We start from the raw sequence: 25,609 nt of genomic DNA on the forward strand, positions 1-25,609 counted from the left end.
GAATATTGTACTAAAAATGCTGTTAGGGGAAGTTATCCTGTGCATAATATCTGATGATAATGCAATGAAACTGGGAATTAATGGCAAGAGAAATGGAAAAAAATCTATTAACACATAGAAACTAAGTAACACATTTATAAAAATGCAGTGGGTCACACATGAAATTAAAGAAGAAATTGAACAGTATCTACAATTAAATGAACATGCAGACACAGTACAACAGAAGGTATAGGACACGATGAAAGTGGTCATAAGAGGGACATTTAGAGTGGTGAATTCTCACATCAGGAAAATAAAATGAGCAAAAACAAGCAATGTATTATTACATCTCAAACCTCTAGGAAAAGAAGAGGTAGTCAAGCCCAAAACCTATATGAGGGAGGGAAATATAAAGATCAGTGAAAAATCAGTGCAACTGAAACTAAGAAAACATCATAAAAAATGAATGAATTGAAGATTTGGTTCCTTGAAAGATTAAACAGTGTTCAGAAATCCTTAGCCAATCTGATATTAAAAAAAAGAAATGAAAGGCTCAAATTCATGCAGTGAAGAGGGAAGGTTGAAATTACTATGGATCCTCTAGAAATTGATAAGATCAATAACTAGTTTGAGAATCTTTACTCATTAGAGGAGTAATGAAGTTGGGAAATGGAAAAAATGAAGAGATGCTAAGATATATATGGATGAACTTAGTGGAATCAGGAAGATATAAAAATTACAAATAACATTATAACAGCTAATGAAATTGAAAATGTACTTAAAGTCTTGTCAGCCTCAGAGTTCCAGGTCCTCATGGATTCGATGATGAATTCTATAAGAAATTTAGAGAAGATATAATGCAGGTACTCCTCAAGCTCTTTAATGAATTTGAAAGGGAAGTATTCCTCCATAACTCATTCCTGTAGGCAAATATTAAACTTATACTAAAAGTGAGAAAATCCCAACCAAAAAAGAGAAAAACCAATCAAAAAAGAGAGCTTCAATCTCCAATGCAAAAGTCATCAGTAACAGACTAGCACACAGAATATGGCAAATAATTAAGATGACTATACATCATGACCAAGTGAAATTCACCCAGAAATGTAGGGATGGGTCAACATATGCATATGAATTTATTCACAAAGCCATACAAGAGTCACATGATCATCTCAATAGATGCAAAAAAGATTTTGACAGGGTCCAACTCCCATTCATGATAAGAGCGCTACAGGAAATCAGAATAGATGGTCTTTATATCAATCTGAGAAAAATCATCTATGACAAACTAATAGTATTACAATAACTGGACAAAAATAGGAAGCTTTTACTCTAAAATCAGCAACAAGGCAAGAGTGTCTCCTATCACCACTCCTGTTCAATAAAGTTCTTAAAATAGTAGCCAGTAGAAGAGAGATGAAAAGTAAGAAGGATAGAAAAAAAGTCAAATTATTATTTGGAGGTTATACTGTACTCTGTATTGAAGACTCCAAAAGCCCCACCAAAAGGTTTGTAGATTTAATAATTAATTTTAGTAGCATACCTGGATACACAGTCAACACTCAAAAATCAGTAGGATATCTGTACACAACAAATTCACTGAGAGAAAAATTAGGAAAACTACATTCTCCAAAATGACATAATTAAGGATCAATCTAAGGGAGTAGAAGATTTATATATTAAAAATTCCTGTACTCTGAAAAAGGAAATTGAAGAGAATGTCATAAAATGGATATTCCTTGCTCATGGATATGAAGAATCGATATAGTGAAAATGACCATACTCCCAGAATTGTTATACAGAGGTAATGTAATTCTAGTCAAGGGCCAACTTGTCTGCAAAGAAAGTTCCAGGTCCTCTTCCTACCTTAAAGAACTAGAGAAAGCATTTCTAAATTTTTTTTTGAAACAGAAGAGACCTAGAATAGGAAAAGCAAATGTGGACAGCAAAGGTAAAATAGGAGGCATTACAATTCCTGACTTGAAATTATACTGCAAATCTACTGTGATAAAATCAGCATAATACTGGCAAAACAAAACAAAACAAGGCAAAACAAAACAATCAGACTTGAGAATAAGTGCAACAGATTAGAAGATACAGAAACAACCTCAAACAGACTCAGCCATCTTTTCTTGGACAAAGGAGCCACACATTTTCACTGGAAGAAACATAGTCTCTTTCATATATGGTGCACAAAAAACTGGCGTTCCACTTGCTAAGGACTGAAACTAGACCTATGTTTATCACCATGCACTAAACTAAAGTCCAAATGAATCAAAAATCTAAATGTTCAAATAGAAACACTACATCTACTGGAAGAGGAAGTGGGTGGAAATCTTGAACATATTAGTGCAGGCAGTGAATTCATGAACAGAATCTAGATGGCATACAAAATACTTTGAACAGTCAACCACTGGGGTCTCATAATATTAAAAATATTTTGCACTTCTTAAGAAATGACTCACAGAATAAAAAGGCAACTCAGAGAGTGAGAAAAAATTGCAGCTAGTTGCACCTCAAAGGACTAACATTTAGAAGATAAAAATAGTTTAAAAAATCACATCTCCAACATTCAAAGAACCAATTCAAAAACAGGCATCTGTGATGAACATGCACTTCCCAGAAAAAGAAGGACAAATAGAAAATAAATATATGAAAAAATATTCTACATCACTGAGCATTCCAAATATGCAAATGAAAAAAAACAGTGGGATTCCATGTCACTCCAGAAGAAATGACTGTAATCATTAAATCAACATATAAAATTGCTGCTGTGGCTCTGGGAATACTGGTGAGGGTAGAGTATACTGGGGCAACCAGTGTGGAATTCAACTGGTGTGCAAATTCCTTAAAAACATAAGACTTGTGGTCCCAATTTGCTAAGCTATTCTCCATCTTGGTGACTTCCTAAATTTATTTAAAGCATCATAACACAATGATATATGTTCACCTATATTCACCACAGTACAGTTTATAATGGTTAAATCTTGTAAAAATTCCAAATGTCCTTCAATTGATGAAAGGATATAAATGTACTGGGAGTACTACTATTATGGAGTGCTACTCAGCCAGAAAAGGATACGGTACAGACATTTATTGCTAAATGGTTGGACTTCGAAATCACAGTCTCAAGTGAAATGAATTAGACACAGATGTATGTATATTGCATTGTCTGTCTTCAGTGAGACACTCAAAGTGTGGATAACAGCCAAATGTACAATAGATTTATTGAAATAAGAAGCAGTTGTTCGAAAGAGAAGGAGAATGAGGCATGGTGGAGGGGGAAAAGGAAGGAAGGGAAATTAAAAATGAGAAAAGATAAAATAGAGGCAAAACTTTGAAAATAAGAAAGAGAAGGGATTGAAAAAAGGGGAGGTTAATGGGGAAAAAAAGAGGAGTCAAGGCATCATGTAAAGATGCAAATGGCCTATGTTGAATTTGATCATTGTGTATACCCGAATTGTACCAATACATCTAATTAAATATTTTAAAAAAGCATAAAACAAATATTAAAATAAAAATATCTAAAAACAGCACTTGGTGGTTGCCAGAGACTGAGAGGTGGTGGATTCAGGAGCTGCTTTTCACAGGAAACACATTTTAATTTGAAATGTTGACCAGTTGTTAGCTAGATGAGATGAATGAGTTCACAGGACCAGTTGTAGTGGCAGGGTGAACAGAAATAACAGGATTGCATTGTCCAGTGGCAGGGTGACAGGATAACACATCAGTGTTTCAGTAAACTGTGGAAAGTCCCAAAACGTCAAATAACTTGATTTTTTTTTAATGCTGGGGATTGAATTCATGACCTTGAACTTGCCCACCAGGGGCTTAAGCCACTGAACTAAATCCACAGCCTAAAATATCTTGATTTAACACTAGCAAATTTTATGCATGTGTCAAAATCTTCTTCCTGTGCACCACGGATAGAAACTTTTTATATTTATTAATGCTTACAAATCTCAACTTCTAGACCTTCACAGAGTGAAGTGTAAGTTTCCAGTTTGTGAGTGAGAGAGGTCAGTCCCCAGGCTGAGGGGGGAGAAGTCTGTGTGGATGGGAGGGAGTCGGGGTGACCTGCAGGGCTCCTCTGGTCTGCAGTACAGTGTGCTGCTTTGTACACTGTGAATCTCATTTCTCCCCAGGGGACCTTGTAAAGCAGCAGTGATGTTACCCATGGAGGTAAAGTGACTTCAGGGAGTTGGACAGGCACCATCACCAGCTGAGTGCAGCCCTGCACATTCTAGGCCATCACGGGGAATATTGCTAATGCCTGTGTAAAGATCCCAACCAAAGTCCTTGCTCACTCTGACAACTCCCCAGAGCAAGCTTGAGACTCTTGTGTTCACAGGATCACAGAGAATGCTCCTTCAGGATGGTGTGGGTTGTCAGGGGAGAAGGAGGATTCAAAATATTTTTTCCAAAGTGTTTTTGCCCCAGATGTCAGGTGACAGGTGCAGAGCCCTAGGGAAGGGGGATCCCCAGAGCTCATGGATGGGACTGGAGGGGACCAAAGCAAAAGCAGGGAAGCCAGAGCTGCTCTGATCACAGGGACATCTGGGCTGAGTCAACTTCAGGACACCCTTATCAGTGCCTGCCAAATGCTCCTCGCTGTGCCGTCATCTTGCCCAGCAGCAGGCCCACTCCAGATTTAGCAAAGGGGTGTCCAGGCAGAGTGGGTGCCTGCTGTCCCCAGCACCACTTCTCCCTTCAGAGGGATGGGTGTGCAGACCTGATCAACCCTGCACTTTCTGCTCATCTGAGACCCAGCACTGTCTCTGTGCTTGGCAGACCCTGACATGTTTGTGTATCTGCTTTTTTCCTTAATATTGGTGCAGTCTTTGCACATCTCACAGTATGTAGATGTTCTGAGATGTTATAGATACCTGAAGCCAGGTCTCCATGGAGATGGAGACCTGATTCTGGGCGGGTTTTTTCCCCTTTACTACCTCGAGCAGCAAATACCCATAGTCCGGCTTTCTTTTTTAACCCGGCCATATCATAATGAAGTACCTCACAGGTAAGTCGTGTGTAAAGTGGTGTGATTTTTGTGTGTGAGTGTGTGTTTGTCTGCTGGGACATGAGGATGAGGGCTGTGTATTGAATCCCTTCGAAAACTACAGGAAATGCGTGCAAAAATGAGAGAAATGGGTAGGTGTGAATTCCACAGTTCTTTCTCAATGTACAAATTAACAAATTCCTTTTCCTTTTCCTCACCTCACTGATAGATACAGAGGAGAAAAATCAAGATATATATATATATATATGTATGTATATGCACACATACATATATCTATAATTATTATTTTTTGTACCAGAGTTTGAACTTATGATCTCCCACTTGCCAGGTAGGAACTTACTCTGCTGAGCTAATTCCTCGGCTATTATCATTATAGTTATTATTAATATTTGCAATCAACCTGATCCTCATGGTCAGGCACTGTGGGTCTCAGGGTGAGTTATAACGTTCACTCTCTCTTAGTGTGTTGATTCTTGATGGTACAGAGCTGTGTTTCCCTGATAAATGAGTTGCTTTAATGATGCTTAGTGAGTGTTGACTCCTGTACAGGCAGTACCTCCCGTGTGCTTTGTTGGTGGCAATTGTCAGATAAATTTCTAGAACTTTCAGCACTTCTACATACCCACGACCTCAGATAATTGTTAGGCTACATTCAATTTGTCTCCGTGGTATCTGCACTGTAGAGGCCATTTTTCATTACTTAACCCTTGACATCTGAGCAGCTGACCTTGCACTGAATGGAGATGCTGGTGGAGTTTGCGATCTGTGGAGTGCAATTTCAGCCTGAAGTCCCTCATCTGTAAGGGAAACACTACCTACTTCTGTCTGTTGTTTCTTGCTCTTTTGAGTTTCTTTCCTCCTCTTCTGCCATTAACCAGCTATGCAAAGTGTTACCTTATATCCATTATTTCATGAATGTATATGCGTTTCTTCCTGAAGATAGCTACTGCTTGTTTCTGTTTTAAGAAGGGATTCCGGGAGGTGAAGGTGTGTATAACCTTGGAACTCCAAGTGAGTTTCTTTTGTTCATGTGCTCAGCAGCAGTTGAAGAATACAAGTCTTCAGCCCATGCTGCAAAGCTGGAGGCCAAATTTTCCCCTCTTCTTTCCGTGGCCCAGGGAGAGAAGTTTCTGAGCAATGATTCCTCAGTGGAACAGGGATGATAATCATGTAGCTGTGAAGATGAGAACTTTATATTCCTAGACATGTGCAAGCCACAGATGAAATCAAACTGCCATCTGTAATCAGGTCCTCATCCCTAAGAGCATGAATTATTTCCTTATAAGTACTGGGCTACTACATTGCTAGTGTCCATTTTACCAAGTGTCAGTTTACATGGATATACAGGGATTATTTAGCTAATATTGGATATTTATGATATGATTCAATTTGTGAGCAATAATATCTTGCTGGTAAATTTTTAAAAACAAAGGGTTCATATGTCTTATTCTCTGAATAAGACATTAGTGACATAATTATTGGATGAAGAGTTTTGCTTATTCATGAACTTAGGAACCTGTTGAAAAATACTTGCTAGGAAAGCATCACACATTTATCAGCTCATCTAGAAATCCTGTAAGCCATTCACAGATTCTCCCCCTTTCTAGTCACTTACCTATTTTGTCTATGTGGATTTACCCATTGTGGATATTTGTCATTATGTATTCCTACAGTTTGTGGTCCATTGAGGGTGGCTTTATTCACGTTGTACAATGTTTTCAAGCCTCATCCATGCTGTTCACATATCTGTCCATAATATACTGTTTATTTTAGCATCTTTCATTAAAATTAATTTTGCTGATACATTTTTGACATATATGATTATAATTATCATAGGCAATTCGTGCCTGCATGTCGTATCACTTAATCCATGTTTAAAACACCTCCCCACCGTCGCTTCACTACTTCTCCTCATCTTCCTCTATAAAAATTCCATTCCTTTTAAAAATTGTTATTTAAAGCCCTATTCCTTCCTTTCCTTTCCCCTTCCCGGGCCGCTATTCCCCTCCTCATTTGAACATTGTCTTCCTAGTCTCCAGTGTCTTTTATTCATTTTGGTCCTTATTTCAATGTTTGGTTTCTCACACAAGAGCACTTATGCAATATGAAGACATGAGCATGTGATTGATTTATTTCACTTAAAATTAGGTTGTCAAGATGCAATCATTGACCATAAAATGTCTCAAGTTTATCCTTCTTTATGCCAAGTTCATACTCCATTGAATAGAAAAACCATATTGTATTCATCTGTTCATTTGCTGATGGGTTCCTGGACTGTTTCAAAGATTTAGCTGTTACAAACTGCACTGCTGTGCATAGGGTGGTGCATACATCACTATGACATGATGCTTTTAGCCCTTTCAAGAAGCTCCCAACAGAAGGAATAACTGGATCAAGTAGAACCTCTAATATTAGTTTTTTCAACCGTCTCCATAAAATTTCCCATATTGATTGTGACTACTTCCATTTCAACCCGCAATACAGAAGGGCTCTGTTTTCCCATGGCTCCAAGGCAGAGTGGCACATGACAGAGGGCCAACAGTTCATGGCTGCAGAAGAGCAAAAGCAACAAGACAGCCTTGATTTCCTGATAGCCATTCTTCCTGGAGTGAAATATGGAGAAATGTTTTAATTTGCGTTTCACAGATGACCAGCGATGTGGAACATTTCTTCATGTATTTATTACCATTTGCACTTCTTCATGTGAGAAGGATGTATTCATTTCAGAAGCCCATTTATTATTGCATCTATAAATTTGGGGAGGGGACTGATTATTTTGAATTCTTTATATATTGTAGACATTACACTTTTGAGGAGAAATTGTTTAAAAAATGTACCCATTCTGTGCGTTGTCTCTTCATTCTGTGATTGGATATTTTTTCCTTTACAGAAGCTTTTCAATATGAGATCTCAGTATCACTGATCTCAGTCACTGATTCTTTGCAATATGTCCTGTGTTATTGGGGTTTTGTTCATAAAGCCTTCACTTACATGTATATTTTGAAGAGTATTACTTATCCTATTTTGCAGCACATTATGTTTCTGTTTTTATATTTAGGTCTTTGATAGTTTTTATTTTAGCTGAGTGCACGGTGAGACATACACGTCTAGTTTTAGTCTTCAGCATGTGCAGAGAAAGTTTTTCCCGCACCATATCTTAAGAAGACTATCTTTCTTCCAGTGAAATATGTTTGGTCCCCCTGGCAAAGATATGGTGGGTGAAACCTTACTTTGATAAACAGTCAAACACATTCATTGAAGAAAGATAGTCTCTTTAATAAATGGTGCTGCAAAAATTGGCTCTCCATATGCTGAAAACTAAAACTAGACCCATGCCTATCTCCATGTAGTTAGCTAAAGTCTAAATGGGTCAAATATCTAAATATTAAAACAGAAACACTAAATTTGCTGGAAGACAAAGTAGGTATAAATCTTGAAGACATAGGGGTAGGTAGAGAATTCATGCACAAGAATCAAATTGCATGTGAAAGATGATCCAGAATCAATAACTTGGATCAAGTCTTATTAAATAGTTTCTGCATGTCAAAAGAAATCTCCAGCATAGCCAAAAGAAAACCCACAAATTGGGAAAAAATCTTAGTGAACTGTCACTCAGACAAAGGACTTCTGTCTAGACATATAAAGAATTTTAAAAAATCAGTCCCCCGAAATTGAAAGACCCAAGAAAAAAAATGGGCATCTGAGATCAATACACAGTTAGCAGATGAAGAAATATAAATGGCAAATAAACACATGAGAAAGTATTCAGCATCATTAGTCATTAGAGAAATACAAATTTAAACCACACCGAGAGTCCATCTCACTCCAGAAAGAATGGCCAGGATCAACAAAACCACGAACAAGTGCTGGTGAGGCTGCAAGGGGAAAAGGAACTCTTCAGCACTTTTGGTGGGAGTGTAGACTGGTGCAACCTATGTGGAGGTCAGTGTGGAGCTTTCTCAGTAAGCTGGGATTGGAACTTCCATTTGTCCCAGGTATTCCACTTCTAGGCATATTCCTCGAAGAACTTAAAACATCATACCACAGTGATATATATGCACCCATGTTTATAGCACCACAATTTGCAATAGCCAGATCTTGGAAACAACCTAAGTGCCCATCAACTGAGGAATGGATAAAAAGATGTATTCTTATACAATGGAGTACTACTCAACTATAAAGAATGATTACATTAAGATATTTATAAGTAAATGAATGTGACTTGAAAGCATACTCATAAGTGAAATAAATCAAACTCACATGTATAAATACCGTATAGTCCCCCTAGTGTAAGAAATTGTAAGAGTATATAAGATCTTATGGTAATTGTGTTTTCCCATTATATTGCTTTAAAGTCTTGCAATGTGTTTACTCATTCGTTGGAATGGTTTGATTCTGCTTTGTTTGATTTTATTACATGTGATGGTATAAATAACTACTTTGAAGAAAACAGAATATTATATAGCCATTGCTGATTTATTACTATCTTGCTTTGAAGTCCTACCATACTTTTGTTCTTCTGTTTTGATTGATTCTTCCCTGTTGTGTCTCCTTAGATTTTTTGAATCTTTTTTAATTTAAAGAGAAAAAAAAACAAACAAACGGTAAAGGGGTACACATAATACAGAATTTCAAGAAAAAATATACAGATAGTAATCACTAGTTAATAGGTTACATATTGTCATCTAAGAAATAGTTGTTCAAATTACAAAATTAAAGCATATAAAGTGGACATTTTTTGCAGTAAGATTGCAAACAGTTCTGTTCAATGATCCAACACAAACTTAGTTATATGGTTTTCTGTATTACACACTTAAATATGCATGCAATTATATCCTTTAGATCACTTTCCTTTCCTCTCTTTTTACAATAACAATTACACATTTGGGGTTTTACTCCCACAGCTCTTATTACTTTTATTTGAAGAGAGTAAAACCAAATGTGACAAAGCAAAACAGAGTCAGTTAGAACAGAAGGATGGACATAGTTACATGATGTAAAAACAGAATACCAGGTGATCAACAATGGTTACCATTATGTCTCTTGCTATCTTCAAAAGAGTTGCCTATATCATCAGGTATAATAGAATTGATTTACATATATTGAATCATCCCTGCATACCTGGAATGAATCCCACTTGGCCATGGTGTAAAATCTTCCTGTGATTTGCTGCATTATATTTGCCAATATTTTATTGAGGATTTTTGCATCTGTGTTCATTAGGGAGAATGGTCTGTAGTTCTCTTTTTTGGTTGGGTCTTTCTCTGATTTTCACACTAGAGTGATATTTGCTTCCAGGAATGACTTAGGAAGGATTGCTTTCCTTTCCTTAGGAAGGATTGATGAGTTTGAGGATTATTGGCTTTAAGTCTTTGTGTTTCTTGTAGAATTCTGCAATAAAGCCATCTGGGCTTGGGCTCTTCTATGCAGATAAAGACTTAATTACACTTTCAATTTTGTTAATATAAATTGGGTTATTCAGCAGTTTTACATCTTCTTGACCTAGCATTGGTACTTCATATGTTTCTAGGAATCTTTCTATATCTTCTGTGTTATAAAACCTATGAAAATAGAGGTTTTTGAAATAGGTGTTGATGATCTTCTGTATTTCTACAGAGTCTGTATTAATTTCATATTTTTCATTCCTTATTTCATGAATTTGAGCCTTTTCTTCCCTTTTTTAAAATAAGGTTGGCTAGGTGCATATCAATTTTATTTATTCTTTCAAAGAACCAACTCTTTGATTCATTGATTCTGTGGATTGTTTTTTTAGTCTGTATTGTACTGATTTCTGCTCTGATTTTTATAGTTTCCTCTCTTCTCTTGGCTTTGGGCTTGACTTGCTCTTCTTTTTCTAGATGTTTGAGGTGTAACATCAGGTTGTTTATTTGTATTCATTCTGTTTTCCTGATATGGAAACTCAATGCAATAAATTTTCCTCTGAGGACAGCTTTCATTGCATCCCACAGATTCCGATAAGTTGTGTTTGTATTTTCTTGTGCTTGTAGGTATTTTCAATTTCTCTTTAATTTTCCCTGTGACTCACTGATTACTCGAGTGTGTTATTAAGTTTCTATGTGTTTGTGGGTTTTTTGCATTATCTTGTATCATTAATTTCTAGTTTCATAGCACTATGATCTGATAGCATACAAGGGATAATATCAACCCTTTTGCATTTATTTAAATATGCTCTGTGAGCTAATATATGGACTATTTTAGAGAATGACCCATGTACTACTGAGAAGAATGTGTATTCTGATGTTGCTGGGTGGAATGCTCTGTATGTATGTATCAAGTCCATTTGTTCACAGGTGTGAGTCAGTTCTGTTATTTCTTTTCTGATGTTCTTCTTGGTTGATCTGTACCTTGGTGTCAATTTTGTGTTAAGGTTTCCTGTTATAATTGTGTTACAACTATTGTGGTTTTTCATTGATGTTAATACTTGTTTTATATAACTGGGTGCTCTGAATTTTGGTGCATATATATTTAAGATAGTTATCTCTTCCTCTTGAAGTTTTCTCCTAACTAGTATGTAATGACCTTCTTTATCTCTTCTGATCGTTATTGGTTTGAAGTTCACGTCTGCAAACAAATTAGCTAGTCCTGCTTATTTTGGGTTCCTGTTGCATGATGCATTGTTTTGCACCCTTTGACTTTCAGTCTGTGAGTATTCTTTTGTGTTAGATGAGTTTCTTGTAGACAACATATGGTTGGATTTTGTTTCTTGATCCATTCTGCCATTCTGTTTCTTTTAAGTAGTACATTGAATCCATTTACATTAATGTTTATAACTCTTGTATGTTGGGTTATTGTTGACATGTTATCATTCTGCTATTGCATCTTTATCTTTCTGCTCTTTTTAATGTCTTCTTTGCTTATTGGTTTTCTCCTAAGTGTACCTAAACTGTCTTTCAGTATTCTTTGCAGGGTTGGCTTGGTGATCATGAATTTCTTCAGCTGTTCTTTGTCATGGAAGTATCTTGTTTCTCCATCTATTTTTAAGGACAGTTTTGCAGGATACATCAGTCTACGTTTGAAATCATTTTCCTTTAGGATCTGAAATACTTCACTCCTTACTCTTCTTGACTTCCTTGTTTATGTTGAGAAGTCTGCTGTGATTCTGATAGGCATTCCTTTATAGATAATCTGTCTTTTCTCTTTGGCAGCTTTTAGTATTCTACTCTTATGTCGGATTTCTGGGATGGTGATTATTATATGCCTGGGTGTAGCTTTATTTTGGTTATGGCTATTTGGAGTTCTATATGCTTCACTAATGCTAATGTCAGTTTCCATTCTCATATTTGGGAAATTTTCAGCTATGACTTCTGTGAATAGCCTTTTGATATCATTTGTGCTGTTCCCTTCTTTTTCATTTATCCACATTAATCTTATGCTTTTTTCTTTGCATCTTCTTAAGCTGTTGAATTGTTATTTCCTGATTCCTTGTTTTTTTAAAAAAGATCGTTCCTTTCCTATTCCCTCACTGCAGTCTTCAAGGTCTGAAATTCTATCTTCACTTTTATTAAGTCAGTTTTGATAACTTTCAATGGAATTTTTGATTTCCTGTATATCTTTGAATCTGCCTCATGCATTCTTTTTGTTTCTTAAATTTTTCATCCATGAATTCTTTTTGTTCCTCTAATTTTTAACGGTGTCTTCTTTAGATGTGTTCAGCATTTGTTTCATTACTTTTATCATTTCTTCTTCTACCTGGGACATTATTTCTAGTGTGAATTCCTTTAAAGCTTCCTGGAGTTGCTTCTTTATTTCACTTGCTATTATTACAGGTATTTCAGGTGTATGGCATATATTTTCTTCTATGTACATGGCTACTAGGGTTTCTTGGGATGGGCTTGAGGTCTGAGATTGCATTTTGGTCTTTGTTTTGTCATTTTCCTATATTTGTGTTTCAAGTGTTTTTCTAAAGCTTCCCCTGGATGTGGTGGAAATCATTTCCTATGCTCTAGGCTCCTGGGACTGAATGGAGGTTGTTGAGCATGGTCCAGTCTTGCACTCAGGCCCTCCTGTCTACCTTCAGTGTTCCAGGTAGCTGGGCAGGCACCTACCCACTGTGGATGATGGGTTAAAGCTCTCCCCAGGCAAAGACCAATGCCCTGAAACTCACTTCACCTGCTCTCCACTCTCATAATTGAAGAAGGTTGTGGGGGTAATCTACTCAGGCTGTAAAACCTCCCAAGGTGAGTCTAGAATGGCTTGGCTCTGGTTGGCTCCTTGAGCTCTGGCAGCAATGATCCTAACCCAATGTCCCCAACTCGAAATGGCACACAGACTCAACCCAGCTGCCAGCTGAGTTTCCCGGTTCTGGGTTCAGGAGGTCTCTGAGTGTGTCCTGGGTAGGCCTGAAACCTGCCAGGTGAGCGCAGCCTAGTGTGGCTGTGCTGTGGGTGGGCCCTTTACCTCTGGGAGCAATGATCTTAACACAGTCTCCCGGGTTCTGGATAGGGAGCTGACTCACCCCAGCTGCCAGCTGAATTTCCTGCTTCCTGGTCCCAGGGAAGGTCACTGGGCATGACCTGGGCAGGCCTGAAACCTGCCAGGCAAGCACAGCCTAATGTGGCTGTGCTCTCAGTGGGTCCTTGAGCTCCTGGATCGATGATCTTAACACAGTCTCCTGGGCTCTGGATAGGGAGCTGACTCACCCCAGCTACCAGCTGAATTTCCTGCTTCCCAGTTCCAGAGGGTGGGAACTGGGTGTTGAGGACCATATATAATTATCAACTAGTGATTTCTTACTGTTTGCTGGGTGTTGAGGACCATATGTAATTATCAACTAGTGATTTCTTACTGTTTATTTTTCTTTGCCTTATGTATTATTTCTACTCTTTTTCTGTTTTATTTATTGTTTGTTTAAATAAAATAAAATAAAATAAACAATATTCCATGCAACAGGAACCCAGAAAAAAATCAGTGATAGTTATTTGATTTGTAGAGAAACTGGACTTCATACCAAGCCTGATCAAAACAGACAAAGAAAGTCACTACATACTATTTAAGTACACAATACAAGAGGAAGAAATTATAGTCACAAATATAAATGCATTAAATACCAGTTCACACAACTACATAAAACAAATAATAGCATAAAAATCAATCAAATAATAGCATCAAACAAATAATAGCATAAAAAGCATAATCACCAGCATAATTGTAATAGGGAGACTCAATATTCTACTGTAAGAAACAGAAAGATAAACTAAACAAAAAGTAAAAAAATATGAAAACTGGACCACATTTGTGAACAAATGGACGTGATAGATGTCTACACAATGTCCCACCCCACAACATCAGAATACATATTCTTCCTACTAGTACACGGAACATCTTTTGAGAAATGAAAAGTAATTGAGAAGATGTATTCCAGAGTTGGCATCAGTAGAGTCCTGAGAACCTTGCACACACCAGATTCACATTTCAATAAAGAAGCCTTGCAGAGACACACAATACTAGCCAATCTTCTTAACAGGATTTGTCAAATGATTTGGCTCTGAATGATGTCACTTGATTGTATTTCTCTGTAGGTGGTTGTGGAAGAACTACCAGTATGTGTTGGCCTTTTACTATGCTATTGAGGAGATCAATAAAGATCCTCACCTGCTTCCCAACCAGTCCTTGGGTTTCCAGCTCTACAATTCTGTTAATAGTGACCACAGGACCTTGGAGAATGCACTAATGTGGTTTTCTGGAGGAGATGAGATTCTCCCTAACTATAGTTGCAAGATTCCAAAGAAGTCTGTGGCTGTAATTGCAGGCACTGCATCACCATTTTCTGCTCAGATTGGAACACTTCTGGAGCTCTACAGAATCCCACAGGTGAGGGCATCATGCATTGTGGTTGTGACTGTTTGGATCTCTTGCAATTCCATTTACTCACGTCTGACCGACAGGAAATAAGAGTTGAAAAGCCATGTCATGAGTGTTTAAAACAGATCCCATGATGGCAGGATCAGCTGGAAGATAGTTATTTCATGACCCAGAACACCTTCATTGCATCCCAGAGGGAGGGGGTCTGGAAGGTAGTGAATTTACACTCTACATCATTCTATTATATCTCCAATGGCAGGGACAGCTAGAAAACAGTGAGTTTGTGATTTGGGCCTCCTTCACTGCATCCTGGAGGGCAGACAGGTTGACAGATAGTGAGTTCACATTCTGTCCATCCACTGAATCACAGAGTGTGAGGCTGGCTGTAAATGAGTTTATGCCCTGAGCCTCCTTCATTATATCCCCAGGTGGCAGGGCCAACCAAAGGAGTGTAAATTCAACAGGAAGCCCAAGACTCAGGACAACAGCCTGGCACACAAATGCATACACACCTCTGGAGGACGAAGTAATCACAAGTCCAGGAACATGGAAGTATCTGAAGCAGCAGTGCGGAGACAGCACTCAAACTCTGGAGAACTCCACCAACAGAAGACCAGTCCCAGTTCCTATATCCAGTGGCCAAGGTGGGCTTCACACCCAGCACATCTCCAAAATACAACATGGACATTATCACAGAACTGTAATCACCAGAAGAAGGTAGGTTCTTGGGATAGCTGGAAAGACCCAGTTACCTCTGGAGGACACTTCTGAGGAACAGACATCTCCTTTCTTTCTTGAGATGGACCAAAATGCTAGAGTTATATATCATGGGATGTTGGTGGGCATCAAAATAGGAGGCAAAATTAAAAAGAGAATGCAGAGAATGTCCAGCTTCAGAGATGAGGTGTGGCCAGGTCCCCAGGCCACCCAGGACAGGTCTGGCACTCAGTGAGATGGATGAAGCCAGAAGTCAAACACTGGAACTTTCTGAAATGATGACAATGGAAGTGAAAAAACAAATGGAGAAGGCTATAGAGAAAATGATGTCTCAGGTACAAAAAGGAAGTGGCACTTTAATCAAATACAATACTGAAGACACAAAAGAATAGATGAGCTTACAAAAAGATGGAAACAAAGGTGCCAAACATAGGATAGAAATGGAACCCATGAAACAGATCTAAACAGATTGAGGAAATTAAAACCTCCCTTGAAAATATATGCAACAGATTGAATGAAGGAAAGGATAGAATTTCAGATTTGTTCATGAGAAGCAGCTCATATTCATGAGAAGAAAGATATCTTAAAAATAGCAAGAGACCATGAGAAATCAACACAACAGATAAAAGATGAAGCAAAGAAGTGTAACACAAAATAAATTGGGGTCAATGAAAATGTGGGATACAGTGCAAATTCCATGATAATCATAAATATAGGTGCATCTAATACAACAGCACCCAACTATATATGACAGGTATTTGCAGACATGGAAAATGAAATGAGGAATAACACAATTGTAATAGGAGACTCCAATCAATACTGATTGTTTAGTAGACCGAGCAACTGGACATAAAATCAGCACAGAAATATCAGAAATGATCCAAGCCTGTGAACAAATATTAATAGATACAAGCTACATTCCCAGGTTATGTACCAGTGGCCCTGGAGAGATCTGGTGAGCCCAGTGAAGGCCCAGAGAAGAAAGCACACTCCAAGGCCAACCATCAGTGGTCCTGAGAGAGCCATAACACCAGTATGGGCCTAGAGAAGAGGCCACACCCCAAATCTCCATTGCCATCAGGGGAGCATTGGTCAACCACCACTGCATGTTTCTCCGCCACTCCAGGAAACTCAGATCATATTAACCTGGGTGCCTAGTCCAGTCCAGACTCCTACTGAGGGACTGGCAGTCGCTGCAGGAAACACCTGGGCTGCGACAATGGGCCACTTTGCAAGGACATAGGAAAATGTCAAGATGAAGGAGCAAAATACAGTATCAGACCTCCAGCCCACACAGGACAAGTTCAGGAGACATGGACATTGTAGATATTAAAGTCACACACCTGAAATTTAGTAGAGATAACAACTGAAATGAAGAAGCAAGTTAGTTCTTATATTGTTTGGTAAATTTTATATGCCTGTGTCTAATGTGCTGGACAGCTGTTTTCAAGGTAACAAGAGGCACTATGGTAGTCATTGTTAATTCACTATTATATTGTTTTGAGGTCTTGTATTGTTTTCATTGTTTTGTTTTGTTTGACTTTATTATGTATGATATATAGGCTGCTATTATGAAGATTCCAAGGTGTATTATGATAGCCATTGTTGATTTCCTGCTGTCTTTTTAATGAGGTCCTGTATTGCTTTCACTGTTTTGTATTGACTGTCTCTGTTTTGTTGTATTTTGTTTGGTTTTATCCTCTTTAAAATAAAAACAGGTTTAAGATACCTAGTCACACAGAAAAATAAGTAGGTAAAATGAAATCCCTATGAATTATCTGGGCTCTAAAATTATCATCAGGGGAAGGAGAAGGGTGACAGACAAGGAGCAGTTGTTATCGAGAGGCTCAAACAAGATTTTGTCTCAGAATAGATATGTTGGACACAGGCAATCTTGCCTGGCAACAGGCCCTGGCTGTTTTTTCCACAGCATAGGAAACTGCCCATACCAGCATATGAGTCACACTGGTATCCAGAGGCCAAAGATTGTCAGATGTGGAGGCGGTACCACCATGGCATGTCTGTTCTTTTTTTTTTTTTTTTTTTTTTTTTTTTGTCTTTTTCGTTTTTATCGGTACCAGGGATCAAACTCAGGACTGCCTGCTTGCAAGGCAGGCACTTATGCCACTGAGCTAAATCCCCAGCCCCTGGCATGTCTGTTCTATTTTGGGCATCACAGAGGGCTACAACACTTCCACAGATTGTGGGACTGGCACAGTTCCATAGATCCCCAACTGCATTGTGGTTAATCCACTGCCTGTGCTCAGAATTGCTTTGCTCACCTGCACCCAAGAGGACCACCTCCTAGCTGCCCTTAAGGACTTTCTGTTGAGAACTCTACATCCAAGTTTCTTCCTTTGTAACTCATTTAAGTCAGGTACCAATGAGGAGTCATTATTGTCCCCCAGACAAAAGCAGTTTAGGAGTATTCTGTTCTATAAGAATAATTGTTGGAAAACAAGACAGGGTAATTGATTGCTTGTTTAAAAATCTTCAGATTGCTGAAATTGAGTGCAAAACCAAGAAAGCCATACTATAAAGATTTACTTGGTTACTGTGCTTATTGAAAACTGTGCTTAGTGAGGGTTAGCACTGATCTGCTTGACATTAGTGTGAAACAAACATCCTCACCTTGGTAATGTTTTTTCATTTCCCACCTTTATCCATTCCCACTTCAGGTGATAAACTCAAGAGTAAGGCTCAGTAAGTCTTTTCCACACTTTCTGGCTTTGTTCAGGGAGTAACTTGTCTTGTCCTAGAGACAATGGTGTCAGGATGTGTGCTCTTGAGGTTCTGTGTGCCCAGATGAGAGAACTCGACAATCTCCATAGTAGCCTTCCAGTCTTCTGACATTGTATTCAGTAGCCTTTGGATACACAGAAGTGTCTTGCTACCTTCCCAGCAAAATCAACATCAAAACTCCTAAACTCAACCTCAGTTTTCTTTCTTTCCTTAGATCACATATGGTCCTTTTGACCCCAGCCTCAGGGACAAACACCAGTATCCATCTCTCTACCAGATGGCCCCCGGGGACAGCACTCTGTTCCATGCAATGATCGCATTATTGCTGCATTTTGGCTGGACGTGGGTGGCCGTCTTTATATCTGATGATGTGAAAGGGGAGCAGTTCATGAGGGACCTGGAAGCAGAGATGCTAAAGAAAGGTATCTGTGTGGCCTTGACAGAAAAGCTCCCTGCCATTACCACAATGTTTGGATCAAGTCACACCACTTTTATGACTAGGATCAGAGTTTCATCTGCCAATGTGCACATCCTGTATGGGGAGGTCAGGAGCCTCATCACTGTGGACATCGCAGCTGAATTCTTTTTGACCACAGGAAAGGTGTGGATCATGACTGCAAAGTGGGACATGGTTGTGTATGAGACGGACCACATGCTGCACTCTTTCCATGGAAGCTTCTCATTGTCACCTCATAAGAGGGAAATTCCTGGCTTCAAGCACTTTCTGAAGACATCCAACCCTTCTCAATACCCACAAGATTTTTACTACAGTATATTGTGGACTTTCTTTTATGACTGCTCACTTCCTGGGTCCTTGTGTGGGAAGATAGGAGTCTGCCTACCAAATATTTCCTTAGAGACTCTGCCTGGAAACTTGGACATAATGACCATATCGGACTCAAGCTATTTCATCTATAATGCTGTGCATGTGTTGGCCCGTGTGCTGCATACAGTGATCTTGGAGAAAATGGAAATGAGATCTCCAGAAGATGAGAACCAGCCTGAGATTCTTCCTTGGCAGGTAAATCTCCAGACTAGAGGCATGTTTTGAGCCCATGTTGGTCTCCACAATTATTTTATTGAGGTGCAACATCATGATTACGTTTTCATCTTAAAATCGGAAGAATCAGGCAGAAATGAACAAGAGATCTTGACATTGGTAATTCGTAATTGTTATCTGTTTGTTAAGATTACTGGGGATAGAAGTGGCTATTCTGAACTATTTAATGAGAAACTGAGTCAAAAACCTATTTTTGGCTAATTATGTAGCACTACTAAGAAAACAATGAAAAAAAATCTTCCTTCAGTAAACCAAAAGAGAAAAACCCTCACTCAGATTCTCACTAGATTCAGGACATGAGAATTAATTTATATATCTGGGTATAAATTATTCTCTGAATGTCACAAACTATTGATATTCTCATCAAAAAAATCCCTACATGTTATGTCTTTCTAAAATTGCAAGGTATAAATCATAAAGTAAGATACTGCATGTAATGTATGTTGGAATGAGTTCAAACCTAGGTTAACTCTGGGCTATCACAGCCAAGGTGAACATATTTGATATTCCACTCACATTACACTGTTTGAAAAGTATGATTAACTTCCAATAATCCATAAACTTACTTTATTGGTCAGCACAGAAACAGTCTATTCCATCACAGCCCTGTGATAACATTTCTTATATTGGAGTGGTTTTTTTTTTTTTTTTTTGGTGCCAGGTATCAAACTCCTGACCTTGTGTTTGCTAAGCAGATACTTCTGCTGCAGAGCGTTTAGCCCCAGCCGTCATGTATGTTTTTATTTTGTGTCAAGCACACCACTTTTTTCTGGAGAAGAGACTAGTTCTATTCACTACAAATCCTTAAATGGTGACTAACTTCAACTCCTACCCTCCAAAGAACTGGTCTCTATTGCAATGAAACCTCAGCATAAGGAGATAGAAAGGGTCATGTTTGGAAGGTCCTTTGGACCCTCCACTTTTAACATAAATGGATTCATCTCTGACTTATTCCTCTCTCTAGCTTCATCCATTGCTGAAGAAAATCCAGTTCATAAACAGTGGTGGACATCAGATATCCTTCGATGAGAAAAGACACCCTATGGCATGGTATGACATCCAGAACAGTGTGAACTTCCCTGCTGGTCTTAGGATGCTGATTAAAGTAGGAGAGTTTGTCTCCAAGAGTCCTCACAACCAAGCCTTAGTCATCAATGCAGAGATGGTAGAGTGGCCTATTGGATTCATGGAGGTATGATTCTTTTCAATACTGGACTCATGCAGGGAAAGCCAAATATAGTCCTGAGATGCGACTCAGTGTGGGGCCTTTCACTCAGCACTAAATTCACCTTCCACTCATTGAGTTTGTACTGTGTAAAGTTGTTGTTATATATTTTGATCTAACACCTTCATAGAGCAAGAGTATAGTGAGCATTCAAAAAAATCTTTGGTGAATGTGTTCATGCTGCAAGAATAAATTTGAACAAGTTTGTAAAAAGCAAGAGAGAATTGCGATGTACAGTTTTCATATGTGTCTGTCCATATTTGCTCAATTGCTTAATAATATATAGTCAGGATTCACAGTGCATTTTGAAGGAGAATGACACAGCAGATTCTGGAGTAATGAGACATCTTAAGAAATATTTTTCTCATTTCTCAGTCCTTTTGGATACCATTTAGTTTTCAACCTTTGTTCTTCTTGCCATGGTAAAACACCAACAATGAGTGCATGTCATCTTTCGTCAGATTTCTCACAGTTTTGCAGCTGAACTATATTACAATTATGCTCTGTATTCATAGTGTCACAGCTGGCCTCAGAATGGCATAGATGAATGAACAGCCATGTGTGGTCTCATAGTTTCTCTGTTTGTATCCATGTATGTGTATGAGACACAGAGAGAGGAATAGGTGAAGAGAGGGTGGTGGATGGAGAACAAGACACACTAGAGTCCAAAAATGCACTTCAAAATGCCTTGGTGACCACTCTTGAGGCCCCATCTTATAAAGATCTCAGCACTCTCAATAGAGCCACTTTGGGAACAAAGCCCTTAAAATAACTAACACTTGGGAGTCACTGCGTATTTTTAAATCAAATCCCCAAGAGAGTGCCATTGCATGACAAAAACTTTCTCAGGCATGCGAGTGCACAAAGCAACATGGAACATGACCATGAAAAGCTCTCGGTTGACTACAATGAATCAAAACACGGAGACCTCAGGGGATGTTGCTATGAATAAAATGAAAGTGATCAGGCCTGTGGTAACCGTTGGTAATTAGGTGAGAAAGAAAAGTGACATGACACATGGTAATTGAAAATGAGATAGCAGGAAGTATCAGTGAGGTGAGGGTTATGTGCATGCATGGTGATATAGAACTGTCCAAGGTGAAATTCTTGTAGGGAGAGGATGACCTCTGTTTAGAGCTGTTAAGAAAGTGTAAAATTCTGACCAATGATTTCATTTTCCTCTAGACTCCTCGGTCCGTATGTAGCCAGAGCTGTGCTCCAGGGTTCAGGCAAATTCCCCAGGAAGGAAGACCTCTCTGCTGTTTTCACTGTGTTTTGTGCCCGGAGAGACACATTTCCAACAGGACAGGTAGGAAATGCAGAAGTGCTGTTTGCTAAGTCTTTCTCATTTGGGCTTCTGAAGACAAAGAAACCCAGTGTGGGCTGCGGGCTCACAGTGCACCGTCACCCTGCATTTATGCATTCCAGGCTTTCCAGAGAAACCTACAAACACCAGCACTATCATTTTATGTTTCAGGTCTTTGTTCGCAGTGCTCATTTTATCAGGATCAACTGTGACACTGAGTTTATTATTCATTTTTTCAAATCCATTTTATTTCAAAGAGAATTTACAAAAAAGAATACAGAATTTCAAAGCACATCTATCAGGTGACAGCAACGGTACATACACTGTGTACTGTCATCCCCAAACCATTCACCCAGAGCACAAAACACCTGCAATCAATTGTGTGACACTGATTTGAAAGTCACCTTTCATTCTTAATATCCAGTGGTGATCAAATCTCAGGTCTCCTACACAGCCATGTTCACATCCATGGATGAAATATCAGATGTGTGATCATCCAAACAGTGCAGGGTGTGTCATCATCAGACCTAAGATGAACACCTTGAAAATTCGGAAGCAAAGATTTTCCATATGCAGATGATGATCCCAGTGCAAATGCACAAGAAATGTCATGGACATATCTCTAACAGTTGGTACCCAATTTCTGAATCATTAAGTACACAATAGCAATATAATACCCTGAAGTTTTTAGCACAATGTTATATGGAATGGAACACGTTATTATATTAGACATAATATTTTTATAAAACATGAATCTTTCCCCTAAGAATGTCTTTAACCGCACATGCACAGTTAAGCAATTATATATAAAACCAGAATAAATTGTTTTCAAACCAAAATGTGGAAGTATAATGAATAAACCTTCTATTCTTCATAATATAAAAATGAGTATTATAATAATTTAATTCCCATTAGTACCATGTAATTCATATTATATTGTGATCGTGGGGCAGACATTTATCTTCAGGCATGTCTAGGTTAAAAAATAATAAACTTCTTATTAGGAAAGCTTCAAAGACCAAATGAGTGTGTAAAAGAGGAAAAGGAAGTGGACTAACACAGGATTTGAGGCCCATAACCCTACACAGAGACGCCGCTGTTTGATGAGCATGCCTCTGGGTAGAAGGAGCCAGGAAGAGGAGTCAGCCTCCCAGGAAAGAAGGGGGCAGAGGATCACTCTGCCTCCAACTGCTGTGCTTCAACCTGAGTGCTTGAGTAGAGGGAAACAGTTCCTTACTTGCAGGAGCAGGCCAGCTTTGACTCTTTCCACAAATACGGTTTTACTGTGGCACAGATTTCTAATAGATAATCCCAGGCTGCCTGACTGCACTCATCACACACGAGCAGATATGAGCTTCAGCAGGGACCACAGCGGAAGAAAAGGGCATGATATTTCTACATGCAACCTGCCGAAGGGAGCACAGGTACTTTTGAGTGCAAATGAATAGTAAATTTTAAAAGTACAATCTAATATAAATAATTGAATAAACATATTGAAGTATCTATTTATCAAAAAGTTAATTGTAAACCAACAATTCAATGCCATTCAAAACCCCAAAAGTTGCCTGCAGTCAAACTATTTTCAAAACTCATACAAAAACATACAAAAAACAAGACTGGTCAGAAACAAATAAAAGCGCACCATACAGGAAGATTTATGCTGCTGAATCCCAAGTGAATTACAAAACAAAAAGTAGTAGGAGTTAGGGCAACAATAAAACCTGAGTTGTCCCAGGATGTTTAAGTATCTTATTTCTTTTCAGGCATAAATCAAAGAAATATTTCCTTGATTGCCTTAGGTACATAGTGCAAGTGTCCATAGAAGTTTTATTGTATAGAAGACTTTGGGAAAGGCTAGGGTGTGGAAGAATTCATGTCCTTTGTGACACAGTGAAACTCGGAAGGGGACAGCTTCCCAGTGTGCCTTTGCACTGCTGATCCCACCTAAATGGGTTGGCTTTCATCTGCTGCCAAGCATCCTCCTTGGTGGGGATGTAGGTTCTGACTGTCCTGTGTCACAGTGTGTCTCCAGAGGTGGTCTGTGCTCCCAAAAAGTGCAGAGGTGACCAAGGACATCCACGTGGTTTGAAGCAGGAATCTACAAAACTGAAATGCTGACTTTCTTTCCCCAGATGCACAGCACTGTATCCAGTGCCCACCCAAGGAATATGCAAACAGTGAGAGGAATCACTGCCTCCCGAAGGTCATAACGTTCCTGTCTCTTCAGGATCCTCTGGGGATGTCCCTGGCTTGCACAGCTCTATGTTTCTCTGTCATCACCATTCTTGTTCTTGGGCTCTTTGTAAAGCATGGAGATACTCCCATGGTCAAAGCCAACAATAGGGGTCTCAGCTACACCCTGCTCATCTCCCTCACCTTCTGTTTTCTGTGCTCCTTGCTCTTCATTGGACATCCCTGCACTGCCAGCTGCATCCTCCAGCAGACCACATTTGCAGTTTTCTTCACTGTGGCTGTCTCCACTGTCTTGGCCAAAACCATTACTGTGGTGCTGGCCTTTAAGGTCACTGCTCCAGGCAGAAGGATGAGGCAACTCCTGGTATCAGGGGCACCAAACTACATCATCCCCATCTGCACCCTGATCCAACTCACTCTCTGTGCAGGCTGGATGGGGACAAATCCACCATTTGTGGACACAGATGCACACTCTGAGCATGGCCACATCATCATCATGTGCAACAAGGGCTCCCTCACTGCCTTCTACTGTGTCCTGGGATACTTGGGCTCCTTGGCCCTGCTCAGCTTCACTGTGGCTTTCCTGGCCAGGAATCTGCCTGACACCTTCAATGAAGCCAAGTTCCTGACATTCAGCATGCTGGTGTTCTGCAGTGTGTGGGTCACCTTCCTCCCTGTGTACCACAGCAGCAAGGGGAAGGTGATGGTGGCCATGGAGGTTTTCTCTATCTTGGCCTCGGGTGCAGGTTTGCTGGGCTGCATCTTTGCCCCTAAGTGCTATATCATTTTGATAAAGCCTGATAAGAATTCCATGAAATATTTAATAGCCAGGAAGTAAGAATCCTGAGGCTTTATCTCACAAACATCTCTCAGGGTTTGTCGATGTCGCTCCCGGCCGGCAGGAAGGACACACGACAAAGTCTGGCAGTGGACAACCTTTTCTTTTATTTTCCTTCTCCGTACAGCCTGCCCTGGGATCGCTCCCAGCCGAAGCCTCCTTTGGTCCGCTCCCCGCGGCTCCTTTTGGGCTTCTACTTCCGGGCTTCTCCTTCCCCCCCAGGGGTGGCACCAGTATATATACGGATACAGTGTCCAATCATGTTAAAGTAAGCAAGGCAAGCTGATTGGCTAACATCATCAGTTGCCAGGCAGACTATATTGTTGAGCGGGTTGCTTACGCGGTAAGCAGGAAACTAACGTGCTCGATGGGAGGGGTAATCTACCTCAGGCTTTACTCTTTACTACAGGCCTCACGTCCGCCAAGTGAGGCGACCGGGCTCGGGGCTGCGGCTCCCAACATCTCCCCCTTTTTTATTTTTTATGAATGTGCGCATCGTAGCCCTTCCTGGACTGGGTGCAGAGGCTTATGCCCTATGTGTAGGCCCACCGTAGGTCCTTGGCTTAGACCCTGGTCGGCCGTCCCATGGTCTGCCAAGGCCCTGAGGCCCTCGTCCTTTTTCTAGGGCCAGGCACAAACTGGACGGAACCTGGATGCACACAAGCTTGCACTCATTTCCTCTCCGTAAAGAAATCCCCTCGGAGAGAAAT

At 39.5% G+C, this 25,609-nt stretch overlaps 1 protein-coding gene across 1 annotated transcript; it reads left to right on the forward strand.

Moving 5' to 3' along the window:
* The first annotated feature begins 203 nt into the window (after positions 1–203).
* LOC134471138 (vomeronasal type-2 receptor 116-like) lies at positions 204–24,899 on the forward strand. Its single transcript, XM_063229109.1, has 6 exons — positions 204–226; positions 14,536–14,827; positions 18,492–19,298; positions 20,302–20,529; positions 21,748–21,871; positions 24,001–24,899. The coding sequence occupies exons 1-6, from the start codon at positions 204–206 to the stop codon at positions 24,897–24,899; spliced, it is 2,373 nt and encodes a 790-aa protein (XP_063085179.1).
* Positions 24,900–25,609: the final 710 nt, after the last annotated feature.

Source organism: Cavia porcellus, unplaced genomic scaffold (genome assembly GCF_034190915.1).
Source record: "Cavia porcellus strain 051 isolate PalLab524CR breed Dunkin Hartley unplaced genomic scaffold, mCavPor4.1 scaffold_17, whole genome shotgun sequence".
NCBI classification, from domain to species: Eukaryota; Metazoa; Chordata; class Mammalia; order Rodentia; family Caviidae; genus Cavia; species Cavia porcellus.